The 25,001-nt window shown below is 39.9% G+C and overlaps 1 protein-coding gene and 1 pseudogene across 5 annotated transcripts; one reads left to right on the forward strand and one right to left on the reverse strand.

The window, feature by feature from the left end:
* Positions 1–35: 35 nt before the first annotated feature.
* On the forward strand, positions 36–24,490 carry LOC149104439 (melatonin receptor type 1B-like; annotated as a pseudogene).
* Positions 6,122–17,273, reverse strand: LOC110063755 (uncharacterized). Of its 5 annotated transcripts, none has more exons than XM_020770754.2 (6): positions 17,038–17,273; positions 16,854–16,922; positions 12,428–12,496; positions 10,584–10,668; positions 8,760–9,704; positions 6,122–8,099 (listed from the first exon to the last, which is right to left on the reverse strand). In XM_020770754.2, exons 4-6 carry the CDS (start codon positions 10,636–10,638, stop codon positions 7,972–7,974), a joined length of 1,128 nt encoding a protein of 375 aa, XP_020626413.2. In that variant the 5' UTR covers positions 10,639–10,668; positions 12,428–12,496; positions 16,854–16,922; positions 17,038–17,273; the 3' UTR covers positions 6,122–7,971. The 5 variants fall into 5 exon arrangements, with proteins under 5 accessions (XP_020626413.2, XP_020626419.2, XP_020626426.2 ...); XM_020770760.2 differs by having other exon boundaries at positions 17,022–17,273; XM_020770767.2 differs by lacking the exon at positions 12,428–12,496.
* Positions 24,491–25,001: the final 511 nt, after the last annotated feature.

Here is a 25,001-nt window from a genome sequence, read left to right on the forward strand (position 1 = left end):
GCGAATATCTTCGCTGACCGTCAACGTTAAAAGTCATGAAGGAATCACTTTCTCTCGAGCTTGCCACAAGAACTAAAGCCCTAGAGTGGACCGAAACAGTTTTGTTTGCTGTTTTTAATATTGTGGCCTTCTTTGGCAATCTTTTAACTTGTTACGCTGTGTGCAGAAACCAGAGACTTCGTACGCTTCCCAACATGTTTGTAATAGCACACGGTGTAAGCGATATTCTGGTGTCCACCTTCTGTATGCCTTTTTCAGTTGTAACTTTGTTTCACGGCCGCTGGATGTTTGGTGAGAATTTTTGTCGTTTCCACGGTTTTGGAGCATTGACATTTGCCACAAGAACTAAACAGTTTTGGAGCATTCGTAATGAGGGTAAGACGTATTTATAGAAGCTGCCTGCTCTTAGCCATTTTAGTGCTTTTAAGATGCTCGGTTACGGAATACAAGTACTTGGCAGATGGTCTAAACCAAAAAGGTCATGTGTGGGAAAGTTTCAAGACTCAAGACCATTTATCCACTCAGGAAATACGGAATTTTACTTCTGGACTACAAGCGACTTGGTGGTTTCAAGGTGACGGAATTTCGTACAAAGAAAATTTTCTTGATTTCGCTTTGTACTCAAGCAATGATGTATTGTTTACAACGCGCATACCACACGGCTGGATGGATAATTACGCAATCACTGATAATCTTCTACACAGGTATTTACCAAAGCGGCATAGGATGAAAAGACACAAAAGACCATGTTTTTATTATCCCAACAGCTCCGCCGCTTTCAACATGGAATTAATTGGCGATCTGACATTCAAGCTAAATCCCGGGCCTTCTGTGAACAGAACAATACCGGTCATTGTTTCATCGCAGGCCAAACGCAGCCATGCATCACGGCCCACCACTGTGTCACACAACGTCACCCTTGGCTCCAAAAATTGCTGCTCCAGAGGAGTGAATTGGCACAATCTTACCAGCATAAGATGCTCAAACAAAAATCTGCAGAATAGTATTATACCAATCGACTTCTGTTTATTGAACACTAGATCGATCAACAAGAAGGAACTTGCGATAAAAGATTATGCAGTCGACAATAACGTGGATATTTTTGCAGTGACTGAGACATGGCTGCGCAATAATGAAAACTATAATTTTTCAATTGCTGAAGTTTGTCCAACCGGATACCGCTTCTACCATGTTCCACGGAAAAACTCACGAGGGGGAGGAGTTGGTCTCCTAATAAAGAAACAAATGAAAGTCACGAAACAAACCCAGACAAATTTCAGCTCCTTCGAATACCTGGACATTGTGACGACATGCTCCACTGGTTCTATAAGAATTGTAACTATCTACAGACCGCCTCCATCCAAGGGAAATCAATTAAATTGTTCTCTATTCTTTGAAGAATTTTGCACCCTCGCAGAACAGTTCGTTGTTTCCCCTGGCAACCTTCTAATAGTGGGTGACTTCAATTATCACATGGATAAAATCAGCAATTTGGAGACTGTAAAATTTAACAAGATCTTAGAATCGCTCAGCCTAGTCCAGCATGTAAATGGACCCACCCATAAGAAAGGCCACACCTTAGACCTGATCATAACTAGGGCCGAGGACGAGCTAGTTACTAGCGTTGAAATACGCGATCCAATGCTGTCCGATCACTCTGCTGTACACTGCAAGCTACGCCTAAAGAAACCACCTCTAGAACGAATGGAAATTAGTTATCGTAAACTGCGCTCGGTAAATATGGTCAGTTTTAATGACGACCTAAAGCAATCTGACCTTCTGACAACCAACGCCTTTGATCTTATGGATCTCACTGAAAAATACGAAAATACTCTGACGGAAATACTTCAAAGGCATGCACCTTTAAAACGACGCATGATAACTCTCCGTCCATCAGCACCATGGTACCATGAGGGTATTAGTAACGCCAAGAGAAAACGTCCAAGGCTGGAGCGCCGCTGGCGATCATCGAGACTGTGCGTCGACAGACAGATGTTTGTCGACCAGTGCCAGGTAGTGAACAAAATGCTAAGGGACGCAAAGGCTTCATACTATTCATCTATTATTTCAGAGAATGCATCAGATCCAAAAATACTTTTCAACGCAGTCGACAAGCTATTACACCGCAGAGTAGATAGACGCTATCCGACCGCACCCTCAACGTTTGTGCTTACGAACAATTTTGCCAACTTTTTTGACAAGAAGATAGCATCCATAAGAACGGAGCTATCCAAAGAAGTGACTTCTGATACCCAGTCCTGCGAAGCATACAAACAGCCATGTCAAGCCGAATTCACAGAGTTCAGGGTGATGTCAGAAAGAGAGATTGAAAGTTTTGTGGACAAAATCGGTAATAAATCCTGTGATCCTGACCCTATACCGGCTTCTATTCTTAAGGAATGTAAATCAACTATTCTACCCGTGTTAACTAACATCGTTAACATGTCTCTCCAATCAGCATCTATGCCCGCTGCACTGAAAGAAGCAATGATCAAACCGAAGCTGAAGAAGGACAACCTGGACTCTGAGGATTATTCAAACTTTAGGCCTATCTCAAACCTGAAGGTTATATCTAAGATAATTGAAAAGGTAGTATCTTGTCAATTGAGCGACTATCTACGCGATAATGATCTAGAGGAATCTTTTCAGTCAGCATATAAACGCTTTCACAGCACGGAGACTGCTCTCCTGAGGGTGCAAAATGACATTCTCTGTGAGATAGATAATCAGAAATGCGTTATTCTGCTACTGTTGGACATGTCTGCGGCGTTTGATACCGTCGACCATAAACTGCTACTAGAAAGAATGGAAAAACGGTACGGCGTGAAAGGAAATGCGCTAAAATGGTTTCGATCCTATCTTCAAGACCGAAAGCAGTTTGTGATGATTGACGGAACCAAGTCAGAGATGAAAAAACTTCGCTACGGTGTTCCCCAGGGATCCGTTTTAGGGCCAATCCTGTATTTGTTATACACATCGCCCATCGGGGACATCATCAAACGGCACGGACTTAACTACCATCTATACGCTGATGACACCCAGCTCTACCTCTCATTTAAGCCCAACTACGCCGAACAACCTGGTTCTATAGCTAAAATAGAAGCATGTGTTTCTGAGATCGACTCGTGGATGGTGTGCAATAAGCTGAAACTAAACAGAGGAAAGACGGAGCTTTTGATCTTGAGCGCACGACATCGTCCACCCCCATTAATAGACCACGTCGATGTGTCTGGTGAACAGATCGAGCCATCTACTTCTGCAAAGAACATTGGAGTCATCTTTGATGAGTACATGTCACTGGAAAAACATGTTACCAGTACCTGCAAGGCCTGTTTCTTCCATCTTAGAAACATTAGCAGGATAAGAGTCTGTCTATCTCTAGCAGACACTGAAAAGTTAGTACATGCATTCATCACTTCCAAACTAGATAACGCCAACTCGCTTCTATATGGACTACCAAAATTTTTGATAGATCGTCTACAAAATGTCCAGAATGCTGCGGCTCGCGTTGTTACCAGAACAAGGAAATACGATCATATCAAGCCGGTTTTAAAGCAGCTACACTGGCTTCCAATAAGCCAGCGCATCAATTATAAGATTTTACTTTTAACCTATAAAGCGCTCAACGGCCAGGCCCCTAATTACATTACTGAACTGCTAGAGCCTTATGTACCAAGCAGAAATCTTCGATCCTCCTCCAAAAACCTCTTGAAAGTACCACCTGTCAAGTTAATAGGCTATGGTCATAGGTGTTTCTCTTTTGTAGCACCTAGCCTATGGAACTCTCTTCCGAACAATATGAGGGAGCGGCTCGCTATCAAATTTTAAGACTTGTATAAAGACATATCTTTTTAACAAATTTTATAACTAGACTTTTGGTTAGTTAGTTAATTAGTAGATTAGATAGTTTAGCTAGTTAGTTAGTCAGTCACTTAGTTAAGTTAGTCAGTTTTTATTTAAAGGTTTTAATGATTCCTAGTTTTACTTTCATTTTTACAGCTTAGCTATTTTATTTGTTAGTAATTTTTTATCACTGATGTAAATTTTTAATGTAAATTTTATTTTTAATAACATTTTTTACTGTAAAGCGCCATGAGCCATGCATATGGCGCTATACAAATCTATTATTATTATTATTATTATTATTATTATTATTATTACATTTGGAATGATCTCCATGGGCACCATGGGATTAATTGCAGTTAGCCGATATTACTGTGTTATGAAACCAGCGCGGTGCTGTTCAGAAAACTTGGGTTATTTGAGTAGTACCATCAACCCTTTCGTATATGGCGCCACGAATAAACAATTCACACGAGAGTACAAGGCTATTTTGAGAATGATTGTTTGCTTTCGAAGCGAGAACAACGATAACAGCAACAACAACAGCTAAAGATGTGTCCGTATTGAGGACATATGTGGCTTTCGGATTATTCCAGTTATACAGTACAAGTTATCTTATATTAACTTCGGCTTATAATTGTAACAACAGCAGTCTGAAACTGAGAAAAACAATTGAAGCCCTCATTATTTTCACTTCCTTTATATCTCTATGTCGACTAACGTTTTGTGCCCACTACTTGAATTGAAGTACAAGAACATGGCACCTAGGGGCCAAACCACCCCCCTAATGTTTCATGAAGGCTATATTTGGTTGGTTAATATATTTCTGAACCAAGTTTGGCAGATGAGCTTTCTTTGTTCTCCAGTTTATTTTAATTTAGAAGTTGTGACAAAATGTCAGATTAAGACGTCATAATTGATGACGTCACCAAAACGTGTTATATTTTTTTGTAAAATCTGATGTAAAGATTATGTCATTGGAAAGGCCTTGACTTGAGGAGTAAAATGCCGGAAACCGTTTTTTGCTATGATGATGATTTTTTGAGATATGGTAAATTAAATATTTTTTTGCTGTCCCCTCCGGAATTTGCTTAACCATACTGTCCTTCTTAAGTCAGTCTCTCTGGTTTATTTTTTTCAGTTTTTTCTAGGAAGGCTAATAATCTAGCAAAATAGAAAGCTTGATGTTGTCAAAAATCGTATGGTTTTAGAAATTTGATTTTCGGCTTTGTTAGGATGGTATTAACAGTAAAAAAAACAGGTGACGTCACAGGTTATGACGTAACAAAACTAATTTTAACGCAACAACACTAGAGGGATAATTTTTTATCCCGATTTTCTTTTTTATTTATGCTTTAGTCATCTGGCACATTACATGTGCAACATAGCTGCATTTGCTGAAACAAAATAACGGCTACAATTTCGGGATTTTTCTCAAGGGGGGACCCCATATTTTGCATGGTTATTTTTCATATTTAAAAATGCCATATTTCATTTCATTTTTGTGATATGGACAAAATTTTTTCAGGTTTCAACTCCCCTTGATGTGCTCTTTCGAACACATTGTAAAAAAACATACATATTAAAAAGTTCAAAAGTGGCAAAAAACATGACGTCATCACTGTGACGTCACAACTTTGACATTTACCGACATTTTTCACGCAATTTAATTGGCAATAGGTCCTCTGCTCATCTGCCAAGTCTGGTGTAGAAAGAGTCAATACTTTTTAAGTAATGCGAAATAATGTGAAATACCCAAGAACTGACGAAACATTTGGGGGGTGGTTTGGCCCCTACGTGGGAAGCCTCGTTGATAACACCAAATGAGTGTATTGCTGTGATGGATTTACTTCTTCTAAATTGAGCTACTCTACCTTGTAAAGAAAGAAAAAGTAGAAAGGAAAAGGAAGTCGGAGGGTTCCGTAACCGATCTCGGGTGCGCTAGATTTGAGGGCCGTTGAACTTCGAAGAAACATTTCTCCGAGAGGGTAAAAAAATACAAAGCGCCCCAGACTTATCTAAAAAAGTCTCTTGACTGCCAAATTGGACTCGGCGTGCTACAATTATTTCCAAATTTGACGTGGTCCTATGACATTTATGCAAACCACTAATTAGTGTACATAAACAAGCGATAGAGGTACCTTTTCCTCCCGCAGCTATATTAAAGTTTTTAATCTCTCAGTAGTAATAAAAGCAGTATTTATTAGGCTCCTCGCTGTCTAGTGCTCATAATATAAATTCTCCCTACAGCTTTCCATACATTTCTTTTGAAAGCCAGTTGTGAGAAGTTTTGTTAGTAGTTTTATTTACACTGCATATTTTACATTTGGTCTGGATAATAGCAACAATAATACAGCTATTTCAATTAACGTTGTCAGATCAGAGCATAAAGCTACAAGACAAGACCGTAAGGTTATGTAGGATTTTTTTCTGAATAAATTCATCAAAATCAGCTATGCCTCGCCCGTACGGTGAAGATCTACGATGGCGAGCCATTTGGATGAAAGAAATTTCAGGATATCACGAAGTAGATGGGGTAGCAGCTGTTTTGAGGATGTCACCAAGAACAATCGAAAGATATGTCTCAGAAGTTTTAAATTTTGGAGAAGTAAAGCAAATACCATCGGGAGACCGATAAACAGTGTGGTCATGCACCCGCACGTGGAATTTTTGATTATGGAAGCAGTGTTCTAATACCCCGAAAAGACATTGGCAGAAATTCGCTGCCGTCGCTGTTGTCGTTGCTTAGCTCCCTAATAACTATGAACGCAGCTACCTGACTTAATGGTACCGACACAAAAAGTAGAATTTTACCATGAAACACGGTTAACAGCTAGCGCTGGGGCTCAAACATAATGATTTTCTTCACTACTGCTTGAATAGAAGATTTTTTACTTTTCTACTCGGTAAAAGCTGTAAAAGCGGCATAAAATTTACATACGTGTATGCACGTGGAGTCCGTGAGTTTTGAGTGAGTTACATGTATATCCACATGGCGTTATAAAAATAATTTGAGAAAATATTGATGAACATAATTCTTACAAACTTTACAGTGTAAAATTGGGACAAAATGAAATCTTTTTAGGTAAGTGTGGATCGACCCACAAATAATCATCCCCTTTTTCACTAAGGACAGCGCCTCGGCAAGTTGAACTTCCGAAGTGATGGAAAACTTCTTATTTCCTTCACCGATGTAACCAAAAGTAAAGTTACAATCTGCTGCTGGCCGGAGTTGCTCTGTGCATCTCTCCAATAAGTAGGCTTTTAATCTAGTAACACTGTCAAACAGAGGCACGGGGAGGGAACTCTCTATATGAAAAGGTCGGGGATGCTCGTCTGGAAATTAAATGAAACCCTTTAAGAGACCAATCTGCTATGTAGCCCCAGCTTTATCTGACTTCTAAAAGATACCTTTTAAAACGGAATAGGCTTAATTAGAAGCCTCTGTTCAGGAAAGGAGCCCGCGCTAGCAGACTGGACACGAGAGACCGGCGGAAATCGAGCATAAAAACCAAAATACGAGCATTTTCCTCTTCAAGTTACTTCCGCGAGTGCACCCTAAAATACTTCGACAGCTAAATATAGTCAGGAGCCTGATATAGTGGCGTTACCTTCTGGACACCCTAAGTGAGACCAGAATCCTTGATTTATACCGTCCCCTAAGCGAGATGATCATGAGCATCACCGACCTTTCCAACCCTCCTTCCCTCCTTCTCGTATCTTTTTGGTAAGCTTCGGTGGCATATCAGGCTTGTTTGGTCTCGCACGCTAAGGGTATTTTAGCTCGACAACGTCTCGCCAAAATATGAACCATGGCTCGACCAAACTCGCCCAAAATGCCTCCGAAGCGTACCAAAAAGGTACGAGTAGGTATAAAAATGGGACAACTCGTAATCCCTTTACAAGTACCAATCTGAGATTAGGGTGATCCCTGAACCTCTAGGTATTATCGTTCTGCTACTGAGAAGTACTGTGGAAATATTTATAAACACAGTTTTAATAGCTAAAAGGTTTCCAACAAAGACATAACTTGGGCCTATTAGCTAGAGAGCGTAACAAAAGCTATACTTAGGTTACAAGAAGTGTGCTTAAAAAATGTGTAGCATGGAATTTTTATTTAAACTGCTGTTAAAAACCACTGGAATGTACATGTACAGTTACATGCACAGTCGTGTTTCTTTCAAGTTCCTTGGTTTGACTGTGGAGTTCAGAGGTTGGTTCAGCGTGCTCTGGAACAGTGCTGGAAAGCTTCAAATCTGAAACGAAAAGAACAGAATGAGTTGCAAGACGATTTTTCTGCATCAATCGTGCACGAATAAGAAAATAAATGTTTAACGTTATATTAAATTTAACAGAACAACTCGGGGTCGGAACATTCCATCTCTCTATATAACTCCGTTGCAGTGAATTCCTGTTGGCGGTTTAGGGATGCTGTCTTAAGCAGTGATCACACTAGACCGAAGCATGATTAGTCTGATCACGAATGAAACATGTTTCGTTATGAAAAGTTTTCACATCAGTCAGTGCATTGCGCGAATCATGGTTGAAACATGATTATTCTGAGCATGATTGAAGCAACCTCGCGAGGTAGTTTCAATCATGATCAGACCAAACACGTTCAAAATGGCGGATGGATGCGGAGAGGAGGCGAGGGCCCAAAAGAACCAAAATTGGGAATTCATTGCAGAATATTTGGGAGAACATTGCCGCAAAACGTAATGACAAATGCGACTACCATGAAACCGCATAAATTATACAACCATGCATGAAACGTGTTTGAAACCGACATCTGATGTGAACAATGCAATAACAAACATGTTTAGGCGAAACATGTTTACTCTAGCTAATCATGTTTCGACTTTAATGTGAACACAGGTTTAGTCACGCAGTCGGCGAACGCTTCAATCTTGATTTACCTGTGTCACCATGGCGACCTGGGAGCTTGGTTTCCTGAATCCCTGTTTTGTCTTTACTGATGTCACCACTTTCCTGAACAGGCACTGTGGACTCTTCCGGGTCATCTGCAGGTGAGTTTGGGTGATCTGTTTCATTGCCATCGCCAGCGTTGGCCTGTTGATAATTATTCTGCACTTCCTCGGACCTTTCGCCGGGCGCGGTCTCGGCAAGAGCCAAATCGCTTACCTGCCTACGGGTTTTCCTGCGCTTGACCATAAGATAACGAATAATGAACGCTAACGGAAGGATGAAGACAACAACTACGCCCCCAAAAACAGAACCAACAATGAGGTTAACCCACGATGGTGATGCATCAAAAGGCGGCGCGGTGGTTGGTTCACTAGAGACTGAGGTTACCGTTGTTACCGTGAAGGAAATTGTCGACTGTACTGTTGATTGATTTTTCTCCATAGTTGGGGACACTCTGCTGACACTCGCAGTAGTCACCACTTTGCTGCACTTGCCTGATCGTGCAAAACTGCACTGCTTATTTGCGGGTACTCTGGGTACTTGGCACTGAGAGATGACTATGTCCTTGCCGTCATTACAGCACTGGGAACACGGCTTGCACATGCTCAGCATGGGCTCAACGTAAGCCCCAACTTTACATTTTCCGCACTTGGCCTTGGACGTCAATGTGCAGGCTTTGATGGTCTCGCGATTCGGTCCGCAGTTCTTGCAATCTTTGCAGGCCCCCGCTTCGTATGCTGAGGAGTATGTTTCACCAAGTACGCATGGTTTACAAACGATAGGGGTGCTTGAAGATATTTCATCTCCACAGCTCACAGAGAGCCCCTCACCAGCAGGACATTTTAAGCAGTCCTGGCATTGGACTGATCCGCTCATTGGATCCTTGATCGTGATGCTCTCAGCATTACATGAAGCCACAGTCTGGGCGCCAACATCTATAGCAACATGAAACGTCGAGGATTATATCTATGATCGATAACGCACACGAAAAATGACTTACGCTTGTAAACTGCAGATAAAATGATGAGTGCACTTGGATATATACTGTGCATATTTACGGACAAGCTAAGATTACCTGCTTTATCATAGTCTCAATCCAATCTTAATCTTGTTTTAAATTATCTTTCTATAACGGTTTTCATCAAAGAAAACGTTACTTCTGTAAAAGTTCTATGCGCATTCCATTTGCATTATCAGTGAAGTATACAGTCGAACCTCCACTAACAGCCATGTCTTTACAATGGCAACGGGCACCTAAACTCGTCTCACTTTGCGAAAAAACCTCTCGACAACGGCCAGTTACAGACGACTGACGAACGGTTTATACAAAACGTATTTTTCATTGTAAAAGGTCACCAAACTTGACCCATAACGCGTGTGTTTGGTCTCTCGGTTCTGGTCAGTTTCTGTTTTAGGGATACTTTTAGACTTAAAAACATGCTAAAATAAGCTGTTAAAAAAAAAAAAAGAAAAAAAGAAAAGAAACGGAACCCCGAGAAAAACACCCATACCTCCCCAAAACGGCCACTTTCCTCTGTTCCCAAAGTGGCAGTTGTGGAGAGGTTCGACTGTGTTTTCGTCCATAGCATAAATAGAACAAGTTTCAAAAGAGGGAAGTTTAATTAAAATAATAAAATCCATCCGTGCTTTCCAATCCTTTGTTTGATTTCCCTCTAGAGATTTGTTGCTTAATTAATTATCGTTTTTTCACTGTCACAAAATTTTGTGATCGGTATTAATAAAGAATACAGGAACTCCCTGAAACTCACTTACACTGAACTTATATATTTTATAAGAGGAGAAATATTCCTTACTAGTAAATGTCATTAATAAACAGACCAATACCACCGGAATTCCCGTGTTCGGCATGATCACGTGTTATATGGTACCGTGACAGAACTGAAATAAACAAAAATATCAGTTGGTGTACTCGAATGCTACGGTTCATTTTAATTTATGTTAAAATTCTTTGGTACTTGTCTTACTTCTTAGCATGAGTATAAGTATATTGAAGACGTTCAAAAACCAAAATAAATGTTTGCTCTTTAATTAATGACAGACGTAGTCAAATTGTGCGCCGCGACGTTTCTCTAAGTCTACAGTTTTTCTTTTTTATACAGAGTATCGAGGCTTAAATTTGCAAAATTTTAAGAATATTTGACGAATATATCCGAGGTTAAGATTTTCAAAAGAATATAATTTTGTGTGTTAAAAATTTGTAAATACAATACAATTATATGTTTTTAACTAGACGGTATAAAATTTGTCCCTTCCGTCTTTAAACTGTAAAACTAGCCAAAAAGCAACAAAAACAGCACTAGCCGTAAGTTCGATGCAAGTACCATTTTCTGCAAGACGTTATGTGCGTTAGATCAGGCTCAGTATTATGCCTGCAGGCTGGCTGCAAAATTACTTCGACTCCATCCAGACACCAGATGCATTCCAAAACAGAAGTTTCATGCGAGAAATAAGCTAAGAATATTCACAGAGACATTTTCAGCCTAAAGTAGCAGAAAAGTAAGAATATTCAGCTTTGGCCGGAAAAACAATATTCTTATGAGAAAGAAAGAGTATAAACACTCATGAAGCTTCCGAAATAATATAAAGTGGAGGTAGCAACGGACCAATTTCTTCTACAGACAAAATTCTTCCTTGAAAATGAGATTTGACTGACTGTAGCGTGGGGAGTTTAGCTCAGTAATTTTGTATTCTTCAGCATGACCTCTGCTATAAATATACTCTTTTGTTTAACTTGGACCCACGAATATAACACCAGTTAAAATAACGCAACTTTTGCCAAGGTAACAGTGTTTCAACTGATGAACTCGAAATCTATATAGTCACGTTATTTCTATATTTTCCAGCCAGGTAAAACGGAAACGTGACGGAAAATTTGCCGGTGAAGTTTGTCGTGGTATGATGTATCGATGGTCACTTCGACTGTAAAACTGCAAAACGTAACAGAAACCTGTAGCTTAGGTCAGAGTTTCACCCCAGGCAGATATGATAAGCCCCGTCCTGTCGAGTTGTGTGGATCAACCAGTCTGATAATATACTATTACATTTTCGCCGTAACGTAATAAGCCCTCGAGCGCTGAAATTAATCGATATCAGTAACACCGACAAAATATACAATTTTTAAAGCAGTTAGTTTACAAAAAAAAAAAACAAAAAAACAAGAGCAATAAAGGAAGCCTGCATTGCAGGCCAATGTTTCTTCGTAGTCGACTTGTCAAAAGAATGTAACATTCAAATGGCTTTTGATGACGACAGCCATATCACGTGACTGTTGCATTAATTAAATATATTTTGCATCACTTTTATGAATTTGGGTCGTGTATTTGTTCTTTTCAAACTCTGCGATCCAATTCTAAATTTTAAGCTTTGAGATGAGAGCGTGCGCCGTGGCCAAATGTACGAAGACATTTTCGATACTTATGCAAGCAGAACACACAACAAATGCTCCTTCCGTATACACTCACTTAAATGCGGAAAAATAACAAAAACCATCTTTGTAAGAAACTTCCTGTCCCCGACTAACTTACCGAGCCACCATCGCAAGCAGAGCGATGACAACCAAACAATTTTCTAAAAGAATTTATACACGTGAATTGATAGAAAAACAGCGAAGATGGACGGTCCGCCAGAGAAAACTTACCTTTAAATCCCGCTAAACGACGGGAAGGCGTTAAATCCTAAAGTTGACCAGGTTGATCGGCGAGACGATCTATGAAAAGGAAGAGGGAACCTGAGTCATATATACACGTCGTCCTTCCTTCCTGTTTTCTGTCAATCATACCTAAAGGCTGCTATCCGATTGGTTAAGATGTGACAGGAACGGATGAACGGAAACCGCAGCATGTGTGTTCTCTTTATATCCTGTCCATGTACACACGTACGGAAGTACTATGAGGTTTGTGCACTGCATTCTCTACTGACAAGGTTTTTAATAGATGGGATGATGGGTTTCGAAGTTATTCTCTGATGATTAGTGCATTTACAGGTCTTACTGCGCCTTTCAATGACACGCGGACTCTTAAATTCAAAGCTCAACCGACAAATGCGTTTTTCGCTACCGTCAATCAAGTGTTCGGCCGCTCCTCCCAACTCAATTCCGACTACTGCCAAGCGCGCGGTAATCAAATCGTCGAGCAAAGTTCAGAAAACGAAACAGTACTCGGCAGTAGTCGGAAGCTTGGAGGAGCCCCCGAATATTTGGTTGACGGTAGCGAAAAACGCATTTGTCGGTTGAGCTTTGAACTTTAGAGTCCGCATGTTATTGAAAGGCGCAGTAACGTACTTCACGCATACTGGAATGCTTATGGGCTCCTGTTCAAACTCAAGAACAACTTTGACATTGACGTCAATCTTGAGAATAATGATTGATGCGTCGAAACGTAGACTGACATAACTTTTTTCCTTCCTGTCAAAGGTTATTAACATCCGGATGTAAATGACAAGGCTATCGAGCATGACTGATCAAAAATTACCACAAGTATTTCAAATATGACGTGTTATACTGTATTGCCTAATGTTTCTGGCAAACAAACAAGACCAAAACAGGAAACGAACGTTTTCAGCAGCAAGAAAAACAGAAGTAGAAACGCAATAAAACTCCTTCTCTCCCATCCCCTGTGTATTACACCACCGAATTGGCGGCAAGCGTCTTTACCGTATTTCTTTTCCGTTTTTCTGGCTTTTGAAAACGTTTCGTTATATATTCGCATACAAACTCTTATTATATATGCACACCGTAAATCCTCGAATTAGCGCCAGGGACACTTATTTCAAATTTAGGAGAAGACGGGGGCGCTTATACGAGGAGGCGCTTAATCGGGGGGGGGGGGGGCGCTTATTTAATTGCTTCCAAATCGTGTCCTGACACGATCATTTTTTTAATACATCATCTGCGCGTAAACAACAACATAAGCTGTTTACCGACATAAAAAGCTGATCCTAAACTTTAAATCGCGGCACCGTTAGTATTTGTAATTTCACAAACTGAAACAATGCACAAATCTACTGAATACTACACGACGAAAACTATACCTCCTTTGTTGTCTCATTACTCGTCCGCAAAATGGCGGAGGGGAGGGGCGCTTATTTTCAATTTTGGCCGATAGGAGGGCGCTTATTCGAAGGAGGCGCTTATTCGAGGGGGGCGGGGACGCTAATTCGAAGATTTACGGTAAATATATCAGGAGCATATCACATGGAGCCTTCGTCTACTATGGGCCGGGTGGGGAGGGCCGGTGCTACGACGTTTTCAACCTTGAGCTATTTTTAGAATTAGCAATAGTTATCACTAAGTCTGCCCCCGCTTTCTTTTATTTCTGCTGATTGAAAACAATAATATTGAACATTTTGTATGAATTAATTTTTTTTTTTTTGTTAACTATATCACTCATACTGTTCCAGTAACTTAGGCATCTTACCATGAATATGATCCAAATAATCAGCTAAGTTAACTAAACCAACACATTCTGTTTAACTCATTCTATCACATGATATTCTTTGCATAATACTCTCACGAAGCATTTACAGCAGAGCAGTTTACCATATATTGACTTGTTAGAAAGGACGCAAAAAGTACTTTCTACGGAAAAAAAAATAGGTTGCCTTCATGGAAGCTAACATTTCTTTTACCAGAATTTCACTTAGTAGGACTTCATAGGGAAAAAAGGTTAAAAATTATAGCGAAACAAAAAATTAAGTCAAACTACTCTGCTGTTCCAATTTGATGCTGAAACAAACCATTTGTCTTGATATACGAGCAAACGTATCTCGAAAGCAGAACGGAAGTCGAGTTTTTTTTCGCAGACGTAAACAGAAGTATCACGTTACAGTCACCATATATGCAAATTAGAGTCAAGCTTTTTTAACTCAACGAAAACGTTGCAAAACATTTACATTTACATTTGGATCCCTGCAAAGTCACCCAGCCCACGCATGAGCTCTACGCCACGTAGGATTGCTCAATACAAATAAGCGATTCGAATAAACGAGATGCCAAAGGTAAAACTGGCGATCGGAAGGGCATTTAGCTATTTAGTTGCAATTGAACCACACTGACCTCGAACGTCTAGTATTTCTTACGATGCTTTCTGAGTTGTTTTTGTCCAAAAATCCATCTTCAGGATCTTTGAAATCGTTTTCAATTTGTCCTAGATGAGAATCTCGGCCATTTCTCTTCTCGCTCGCTCCAGGGGGCGGTAAGATGAGAGACCTTCGGAACGAGGTTGCATTTACATTTGCTGTTCTCTAGTTCTGGCTTACTGCTTTTGGGCTTGGCTTTAGAGCACTCTTCCATTGATTCAATTTTGACCTTCGCTGGATACAGACTGAACTATTTGTGGCCACTGGGAATAATAAATTCAACAAATGTAATCAAAATATAGCCAACGTCTTATGAAATATGGCTGTTCCCACGGTTAACATTCAAAAGCCAAAGCGATTCAAAGTCGTGTTCGTGAACAGAATAAATCATATTGTCCCAGCTATGTATAAACAAAAGCACGTCATCTCGCAGCTCGGTCCAGAATCAAACCTTCTAGAAACGAGCGATCGCAAACGATCAAAAAGCAAATCATCTCCTATACACGTGCTTTGCGATGATGTAATTTGTTTTCGCCCAGCCAAAAAAGATCACTCCAGTCTGCATTGGGAGTGCACTCCTTTTTTTGGTCGAATGCAATCAGAGTGCAAAACCAGTTCAAAGAGGACCCCAAAACGTCGAAAGCCAAGCATGACGTGGCAGATGGACACAAAAACGAGGCCCAAAGGCCCTAAAAAAACCTAGAGGGGCGCCCAATTTGGCAGTCTTCACAAAAAAGTCTCGAATTCCCGCGCCTGCTAAAAAAAATTAGGATGGATTACAATGGAATGTTGCAGGCCTACTGGGCGTCCAACTGCGAGGCTGGGCAAGGTCTGGCTCGTTATGAAGGTCAAAAACAATGCACGCATATAAAGGTTTCGGAGTGATCGGGTTTCAGATTTTCCTTAACGTAAGCTTTGCAGTTTAAAATATATTTATTTGTTGAACCATGATTTTAATACACAAGGTAACCTCTCCTACCCATCGCTTCGCACTCCGAATTCCTCTGTTTCGCGCTCGCCAAAATTTTTTCCGTCCTCGCCGGAAGCCTGTTCGCAGGCTACAAGAATGTCGGATACTATACTGAATTAAGCGGCCCGTGGGTTATAACATCTAAATTTCCTGGCGACACTGAAAGTTCCCTGTTCGGGGAACCGATAATAGCGGAAAATGAAAATGACTGATTTTAACCGAGGCATTGAAAGTGGCATATTGGCCCGCAGAAAAGGGCAAAAGGCCGCAAAAGGCTGAAGATCATTATGGGAAAAACGCTGATCGATGAAGACATGGATATCTTCTACCGTATCTGGGGTGCGATTACGAGTAAATGAGTGGCTTACTCGATAACATCTTCTCACAGCAAATTATTCTAAAGGGCTTGACTTTTTCTTTTCGAGAAAATTGCCGAAGCAATAGGAAGTTATTTTTAGAGAGTAAATCCTACCTTGTGAAAGCCTCAATTTGCAACGGGAAGTAGTGGTTGACTATGGGCGACTGTTGTTCAAGGAGTCTATTGGCTCAACTACTATGTCAAAGAGAACGCCGCACCATCACGCGACCATACTGCAGGCTAAACATAATACGGAGCGTGCGATAACTCATGCATTTGCATTTGTTACATCAACAGTACAGGAAATGAAAAGAGAACTTGAAACGAAATGCATTCTTTGAATACTTGCCTATTCCTCAAAGAAATCGCAAAATACTCAGTATCAATCGAAATCAAAACCAGAATTCGACATGGCCAAATGTACAAAAACATGTTCGATACTTATGTAAGCAAAACACATAACAAATGTTCCTTCTGTATAAATCCACTTAAATTCTGGAAAATAACTAAGAACTATCTTTGTAAGAAACTTCATGTCCCGACTAACTTACCAAGCCACCATCGCAAGCAGAGAGATGACAACAAAACAATTTAAAAAATACATACAAGTAAATTAATAGAAAAACAGCGAGAATGGACGGTCCGCCAGAGAAAACTGACCTTTGAATCCCGCTAAACGACGAGAAGGCGCTCAATCCTAGAATTGACCAGGCTGACCGGCGAGACGATCTATGAAAAGGAAGAGGGAAGCTGAGTCATATATACATCGCTCACGTAATATAATAATTACCTATTATTTAGCCTCTCTCTAAAATAGCATTCACTGACTGTTTGGATTTCGCACCCAAGCGTTTCTTTCTGGCTTTTTTCGTTGGCAGACAAGCGAGTTTATGAACGAAGGGAGGTGAGGAAGGAGGTGGCTTAGTAACTGCGCTCTCGCCTCTCACTCAAGTTGTTTCTCACGGAGTCCTCGGACCAATTCGTGCGGCTGCTTGGAGGTTACACAAATGACAGTTGCAGAGAAGAATCACTATATATAGGCTAGGATTTAAAGTTTCGCCACATAAACTGAAGCAATTGACCCTGAGTAAAGAATACAATGAGACGAAAATACCTTATCAAAACATACCAGAACTTGCGGTAAATTTCACAATGACTCCTGTTACAGTGAAGTTTTCTTTTTTTTTTTTTTTCACAGCCCGTTAATTCAATATTCTTCTTGAAACAAGAAACAAGCAGTATATACGTACCTATCAGAAACAAGCAGTGTATATGCAACTAAAAGAAATTACCTTTTAAGTATGATGTTCGGCACGTCAGAAACAATTGATGCTTGTCAAGCAGGTTATCAACGTCAAGCAGGTTCAGCCTAAATTACTCGCGTGCAGATGACTGTAAGCCAAGTTGTCAAACACAGTCATTGAAGACCATGTGACTTTGGCGGACCACAATATTTCAATTTAAGAAATGGCAATGAAACGTTTTACATAAACAATATTTGAACAAAATGATTACCTTTCTATTGTTTCAAAAGTGTGCAAATCAAGTTAAGAAGATCTTTACTCAAGACTAATAATTGTGACCGTATTATAGTCTTTATACGCTGGCATGTACGGGCATCAGATTAAATCTTCTTATCTTTGGAATCGAAGGGAAATCCCCTTTAGCAAGTGACCTTGAGGGAACTTGACATCAGGAGTCCCTTTTCTCCTCTTTCACATCACTTCAAAAATTGGTTCGCAGTGCGTACATGTGTGGCTTACAAGTTATACTTTTGATTAGGATAAAACTGAATTATCATGACAAAAAAAATGAAAGACTCTACTAAGATTTTCAACTCGAAAGGTCAGTCAGTGATCGATAGTAGAAGGTGAAATTAAGAGATATTTTAGAGAATAGGGTGCTATTACAGAGAATCACAAAGTGTGCTCGTGTGGGGCTTCCAATTATTAAGTTTTATCGTACTAGTAGTTACGATATGAAATGCTGCTGTATTGTAAATGTATTTGCTAATTTGCGAGTATAATTGAAACTTATTGCTTCAACTTATAACTAAAACGATTAATAGGCCTTGATAAATATATCCCAAACAAAACTTACAAAAAAAAAGCAAGAAATATGAATTTTTCTTAAGGGTTTTTTCATTTTAGCTTCATTTATAACACAAAGTAGAAGCTCACACCATATCAAAGGATAACCACAATAGCTCTAGATTGAGTGGATTCCCAACAAAGCCTAAATCTTTTTATTAAGTCCGCAAATAATTAACGGTTATTCCACGAGTGCAGGTGGGATATGATTCGATGGATAGCCAACGAGGCAGGTAGCATTGAGTTGACTATAATCATTTCACATCCAACAAGTGTGAGTGCAATAATCGTTTCTATTATACATTGTAGTCACCATCTGTCTTCTCATTGGCTAAAGCCTACAGTTAATTCTGGGAAACAGCGCAACCTACAGATTATTCACTAATCTGGTAGCAAATTAGTGAATAATCCATAGGCTGCGCGCGCAATGCATGATTTCCAAGAGCAGTGTCAAGTTCACGTAAGAACATGGCTTGTCGAAAATAAACTGTGTTCGGTGCGATTTAACAAATTGACGTCAGTTTTTTACACGTCTGTCCTCTTATTGACGATAAATTGCGTCATAACATTGTCAAAGTGGCTGTGGAACCACGAGCCGCAGGCGAGTGGTTCCGCAGTAAATTCCGCAGTAGATTTATGTTGTTTTCAAACTCAAGCGGTACTGTCTTTGAATTTGTGGTCACCGATCGATGGAGACATTTTAAACTTCTGACGGTTCAAAGCAATGAATATTGGCTTTCAAAAGTACAACGGCTCCTGTAGAACCTGCACTGGACACATGCCAAGTCTGTGCTAGCTTTCGCGAGGAACTTTACTCCCGTTGTCTCGATTTGTCGACTTGCATGAGTACCTGAAAGTGAAACAACAATTGCAAACGGGTTCGTTATTTGTACTTAATTACGAAGCTAGATTTTCGACACGTAAAAGAAATGATAAGATGCAGAACTCAAGACCAAGCTCAAAATTAAAAATGATTTACCTTTATAACTAAAAGCTGGGGAAACTAGAGACCACGATGACTAGTGCGCCGTAGACACAAGACCACGTGACTGACTCTCGTAGACAAATATATATAAATAAATAAATAAATAAATAAATATATAAATAAATCAGCTCATGGCATAGTGTGGCTATACACTTCGTGTACAGCCACATGGGGACTGGGAAGCATTACTCTTCCATCAATTTTCTCGGCGGATTTATCGAAGGTAAGCTTGTGCACTCGACTAGCTTTCCCCGCCATCAAAAACAACAGTGTTGAAATCGCGTACGTTAGCTATAAAAATTTACGATATACCTTCGATAAATCCGCCGGGAAAATTGATGGAAGAGTATTGCTTCCTAGTCCCCATGTTACGGCTTGCGATTTCCTCGTCTTCGTTGAATCTTTTTTTCTGAAGCTCTCCACGAGAATCTTCCTGCTGTACGAGCCAAGCAGGTCGATCGATGAAGAAAACCACATTGTGTAAGAAGGCGACAGAGTTACCGGCTGGACCTGATTGGCCAGAAAAATATTTTTCTGGCCAATCAGCGGGACGGAATTCGACCACTTCTGGGACTGGTTAGGTAAGAATAAGTTCTCAGGGGTTCTTCAGCTCTTGAGGTAAACTTTCGCCCGAAAATATCCCTTCGTCCCGGCTAGAAGCCCCTGGGTCTCCGAGGATGACAAGGACTGGGAACTACCGAATTCACGAATTTGATTGGCTGAAATTGATAGTGAAAGGGGTCTAGATTTTCCCATCTAGACCGGCATCTAGATCGGTAATGTTTTGGGGTGAAAAAATTCGCAAACTTTAATGCAAAGATATTGACTATTTCCCTCTAACAATATTTATTTATGGTAGTGCCAAAAAGTCTGATAAGAAAAGAAAAGAAAAGAAAAGTAAAGAGGACTAGAAGACTTCGGCAGAATTAAGTTCAGCTCATCGCCGTTCGCAGGCAAAATTTCTCTTGCTTACCATATAATGAACATCTTATTAACCGAGCTTACTCGGTCTGTATGGGAGAATCTTGACCTCGGTCGTGTGTACAGACCTCACTGCGTTCGGTCTGTACTCACGACCTCGGTCAAGATTCTCCCATACGGACCTCCTGCTCGTTTAATAGGAGCTAATTAATAAGTCGCGGCGCCATTTTGAATATTAAATTTATGACGTCATTCACGGAAAGTAACCTGTCATCTTGCGCTGATTTCATTACGCTGGTTCCATACTTGATTGCTTGATTTCAAATGTCATCGTCAAAAGAAGAGTCCAAGAAGGGTCAGTGTCTTTCCTAGCACCTCGCAAAGTATTGCAGAGAGAGAGAAAAAAAAGATAACCTTTTTATTAGGCTCAAATGGTCTTAAATAGTCGTAATATCGCCGTTCCTTTGTGTAATTCGTATGGGGATGTGCTTCCGACGATATCAATTAATGGAAATCAATCATTAATTGCCAATGAATATAATCAATATAATCAATAACAATTAATTGATTGATATTGATTGGTCTGACCAATCAATATTGTTACTCAGGACTGGCTACACAGTTTTACATTACAAGCATCTGTACATGTTTGGTCAAAAGTGATGTATAGACTAAGAGTAATGTCCAATGCTTGCTTATAGCCAGCTCTCTGTTGGCTTAAGATTTTTTAGATGCAAGCATGGATTTCGTTCTTTGGTAAAATTCGAGAAAATCCTTTGTCTTAAATAATTATTTATTATGATATTTTTTAAATAGATTGAACTAGACAGTTGACGATATAGAGTGAAGATTGGGATCAAGATAAACAGTGCTTTTATTCGGAACGTAGGTTTTTTGCACCAAATCCACGGAAATACAGTTCAACCCTTATTAAACGGCCACCCTCGGGGAAATGGATAGTGGCCGCTTAAAAGGGGCTGGCGTTTAATAGAAGTAAAAACAATAGAAAAAACCTCATCGGGACTTTAATTACTGGCCGGTTAATAGGGGTGGACGTTTAATAGGTGGCTGCTTAATAGGGGTTCGACTGTATTTACTGATTTAGGTAACAGTCTTTTAGATATGCAGATTATGCGGTTTTTGCTAAATTATCAATAGGGTGATGCTGTTACAGCAGCAGGGTATATACTACAAAGTTCAGTATGATAACACAAACATTTGAGAATGAAAATGCAACAGGCTGAAGTTGGAAAACAATATTAGGATACACAGCTCATAAATCAAGTTTAAATAGCATAGATTTCTGCCAATCCATGAAAAAGGAGACAGGATAATCCATTTCAGTCAGCTTTTAAGTAGTTTGTATATTCATTGTGCATTGAAATTTTAGTGTCCTTTATATAGCCCTAATATAAGGATTGAAGTTAACTCTCTTTCCATGAAATAATGCGAGTCCATTCGCAGTTTGTGTCCAAACGCAGTCGTTTGAAATTAGTACGTCGAGCTGTAAGTCACCTCGCAACTCCTTGAGTCCGTTAAATGATACCACTTCTAGATCCACGAATGAGAAACACTGCCATCAAAACAAGTCAGTTTGTGAGTAAATCGTGTTACCTCCACTTGAACAAGCTCGACAACGCTACGAAACTCGGAACTCACTTGAGCCAGCGCTTCAGTACGTAGATATGTAATTAATACTTTAACTTCATCTCTCCAAATCCGTTGAACAATTAGCACAGTGTGATAAGCCGCTGGCCTAGCGTGCGGTACCATGGAATCCTAAAGGTGACTCAAGTTTTTTGTTCTTTTTCTTCTTCAATGTTTTTTATTTTTCTGTCAAGATGTGGTTTACAGAAAGGTAGCATTTGTCTTTCCGTTTATTGCGTTTAAAAAATCGTCTGGAGCTTTTAGTCATTCGTTTATATCGCTTACTTTCGAACCCACAATATCACGTAGGTTTGTGAAGGAAAACCACGAAAACATTTTCTAAATCAAATCGTTAAGGAAGAACCATAAGAATTTTCCTTACAATGGAGAAGTGTTTCACCTCCCACCTCTCGAAAATAACTAACTTGACACGGTACAAGCGACTGTAAAACAGTGTAGACGGCGGATGTTGGAAACCCGAGGGGACTGCTAAAAGGTCGGGGATGCTCGTTGTCTCTGGTACAAATGAAGGATTCTGGTCTCACTCAGGGAATTGATGAAGAAAAGTCACCATTTTTACCTTTTTGTAAAGTATCCTTTCGGGTGCATTCGAAGAAATAGTAATGAAAGTAATGTAAATCGTGTTACCTCCACTTGAACAAGCTCGACAACGCTACGAAACTCGGAACTCACTTGAGCCAGCGCTTCAGTACATAGATATGTAATTAATACTTTAACTTCATCTCTCCAAATCCGTTGAACAATTAGCACAGTGTGATAAGCCGCTGGCCTAGCGTGCGGTACCATGGAATCTTAAAGGTGACTCAAGTTTTTTGTTCTTTTTCTTCTTCAATGTTTTTTATTTTTCTGTCAAGAAATGGTTTACACTGTTTTACAGTCGCTTGCACCGTGTCAATTACCCACGAATGTCGCGATATTTCTTAAGTTTTAGTTTCTTTGTCAAAACTATCGAGAAACTGAGTATAGAACACAACGTTAAATTAAAAAAGAAATTTTAAACATTAGCTGTCGTAGTTCAAGTTCTCAAGACAACATTTTTTAGTCGATGTTTTCCTCGGCGTTACTTTAATTCCATATTTAAAATGCGAGGAGCTAGATGACATGTCAAATTAGTTCCCAGCTGAGTCAAAGTTTCCTAAACTAATTGTAAACACCTAACCAATGACTTTTAATAAATTATGGCCAGTGACGAATAGAAGTTTAAAAATAAGACAAGGCAGGTGCTGCCGACAAGTGAAGTGACCCTATCCTGGTTTTTATCATGTATGTGATCACGTAGAAACAGCGTAGAAACAAAGTTAAACTTTAGAGACAAAGTAAAAAACTTTAGAGATGTCGTGACCATCAGTTGTGGGTAATTCATTTTCTAATCGATATTCGCCGTCGTGGTTACTTTAATGACCTTAATTCCATATTAATAATGCCAGGAGCTAAATGATATATATCAAATTAAACTTCTCAGCTAATGACTTTTTAAAATAAATTATGGCCAGTGACGAATAGAGGCTTCAAAATAAGACAAGGCAGGTGCTGCCATCAAGTGCCGTGATCCTATCATAGTTCTCATCATGTATGTGATCACTTACAAAGGACAGCAGGTAACAGCTGCTCTTTCAGTTGAGTGACAACGACCTCCAGTGTTACAACAACTAAATACCTTCTAACGTTTTTTGCCCTAAAAACCAATTACGCGAATATCTTCGTTGACCGTGAACGTTAAAAGTCATGAAGGAATCGCTTTTTCTTCGGCAATGTTCTAACTTGTTACGCCGTGTACAGAAACCAGAGACTTCGTACGCTTCCCAACATGTTTGTGATAGCACTTGATGTAAGCGATATTCTGATGTCCACCTTCTGTACGCCTTTTTCAGTTACAACTCTGTTTCGCGGCCGCTGGATGTTTGGGGAGAGTTTTTATCGCTTTCACGGTTTTGCAGTATTGACGTTTGCACTGGCTTCTCTTCTGACTATGGGATTAATTGCAGTTAGTCGATATTTCTGCGTTGTCAAACCAGAAAAGTACGCGGTGTTGTTCAAAAAACAGAGAAGTTTGCTGTACATTGCTGTTGTTTGGTGCGCGGCTCTCGTTGGATCATTGCCTCCGATGTTCATGATCGAGAACGGGAGATTCGAGTTCCAGCCGGGCAAAGCGATGTGCTTGTTCAAATTTAAAAGTAATATTGCATATACTGTTTTTATTGAGTGCGTTTACGTCGCAACACCCTTAACTATAATCACAATCTGCTACGCGAAAGTATTCCGCACAGTATCTAGATCAAATCAAGTTTTCTCACAGCAAAATAACCTTCAGGAACTCAGAGCGAACGTGGAAGAAGCAAAAGTGACCAAGAATTTGGCAGCAGTAATGGTCGGTTTTACATGTTGTTGGTTTCCTATTTCTATCATGGATAACATTGACGCCGCGCGCGGGGAACAGACTTTGCCGCGACAGGCGTACCTTACATACGCGTTCTTGGCTTATTTGAGTAGTACCATGAACCCCTTCATATATGGAGCAACGAATAGGCAGTTCAGACCATCATGAGAGTACAAGGCTATTTTGAGAATGATTATTTGCTTCCGAAGCCAAAACAAATAAAAACAATAACAGCAACAACAACAACAACAGCTAAAGATATGTCCGCATTATACAAGTTATCTTACTTTGACCTCGGGTTATAATTGTTACAACAGCAGTCTTAAACTGTGAAAACCAATCCTCTATAGGAAAAAAGATGGCGACTGGTACATTTACCCATAGTTCTTAACGCACGAAAACCTTAACAACGTTCTTAAAAACGCACAGAAACGTTATAAAATCTTCAAACCCAGGCTTCTCACTGTTCTTAGTACAGGGACAAATACTGTAAAAATTTGGCTTTCTTTGTGCCTTATAGGCTGTGTTAAGTTCGCAAGGCATCGTGATAAAATGTACAGCCGCCATCTTTTTTCGTACGGTGGATTGAATCCCTCCTTATCTTCACTTCTTCTGTATCTCAATCTCGACTAACGTTTTGTGCCCTCATTATGAAGTACAAGGACAGGAAAGCCTCGTTGATAACACCAAATGGACTGTCTTGCTGTGATTGATTTACTCGTTCTAGATTTAGCCACTTTACCTCGTTAAACTGAAGGTCAAATGAA

The sequence above is a fragment of the Orbicella faveolata genome, unplaced genomic scaffold (genome assembly GCF_042242905.1).
Source record: "Orbicella faveolata isolate gen_17 unplaced genomic scaffold, um_ofav_v1 contig_34, whole genome shotgun sequence".
NCBI lineage: Eukaryota > Metazoa > Cnidaria > Anthozoa > Scleractinia > Merulinidae > Orbicella > Orbicella faveolata.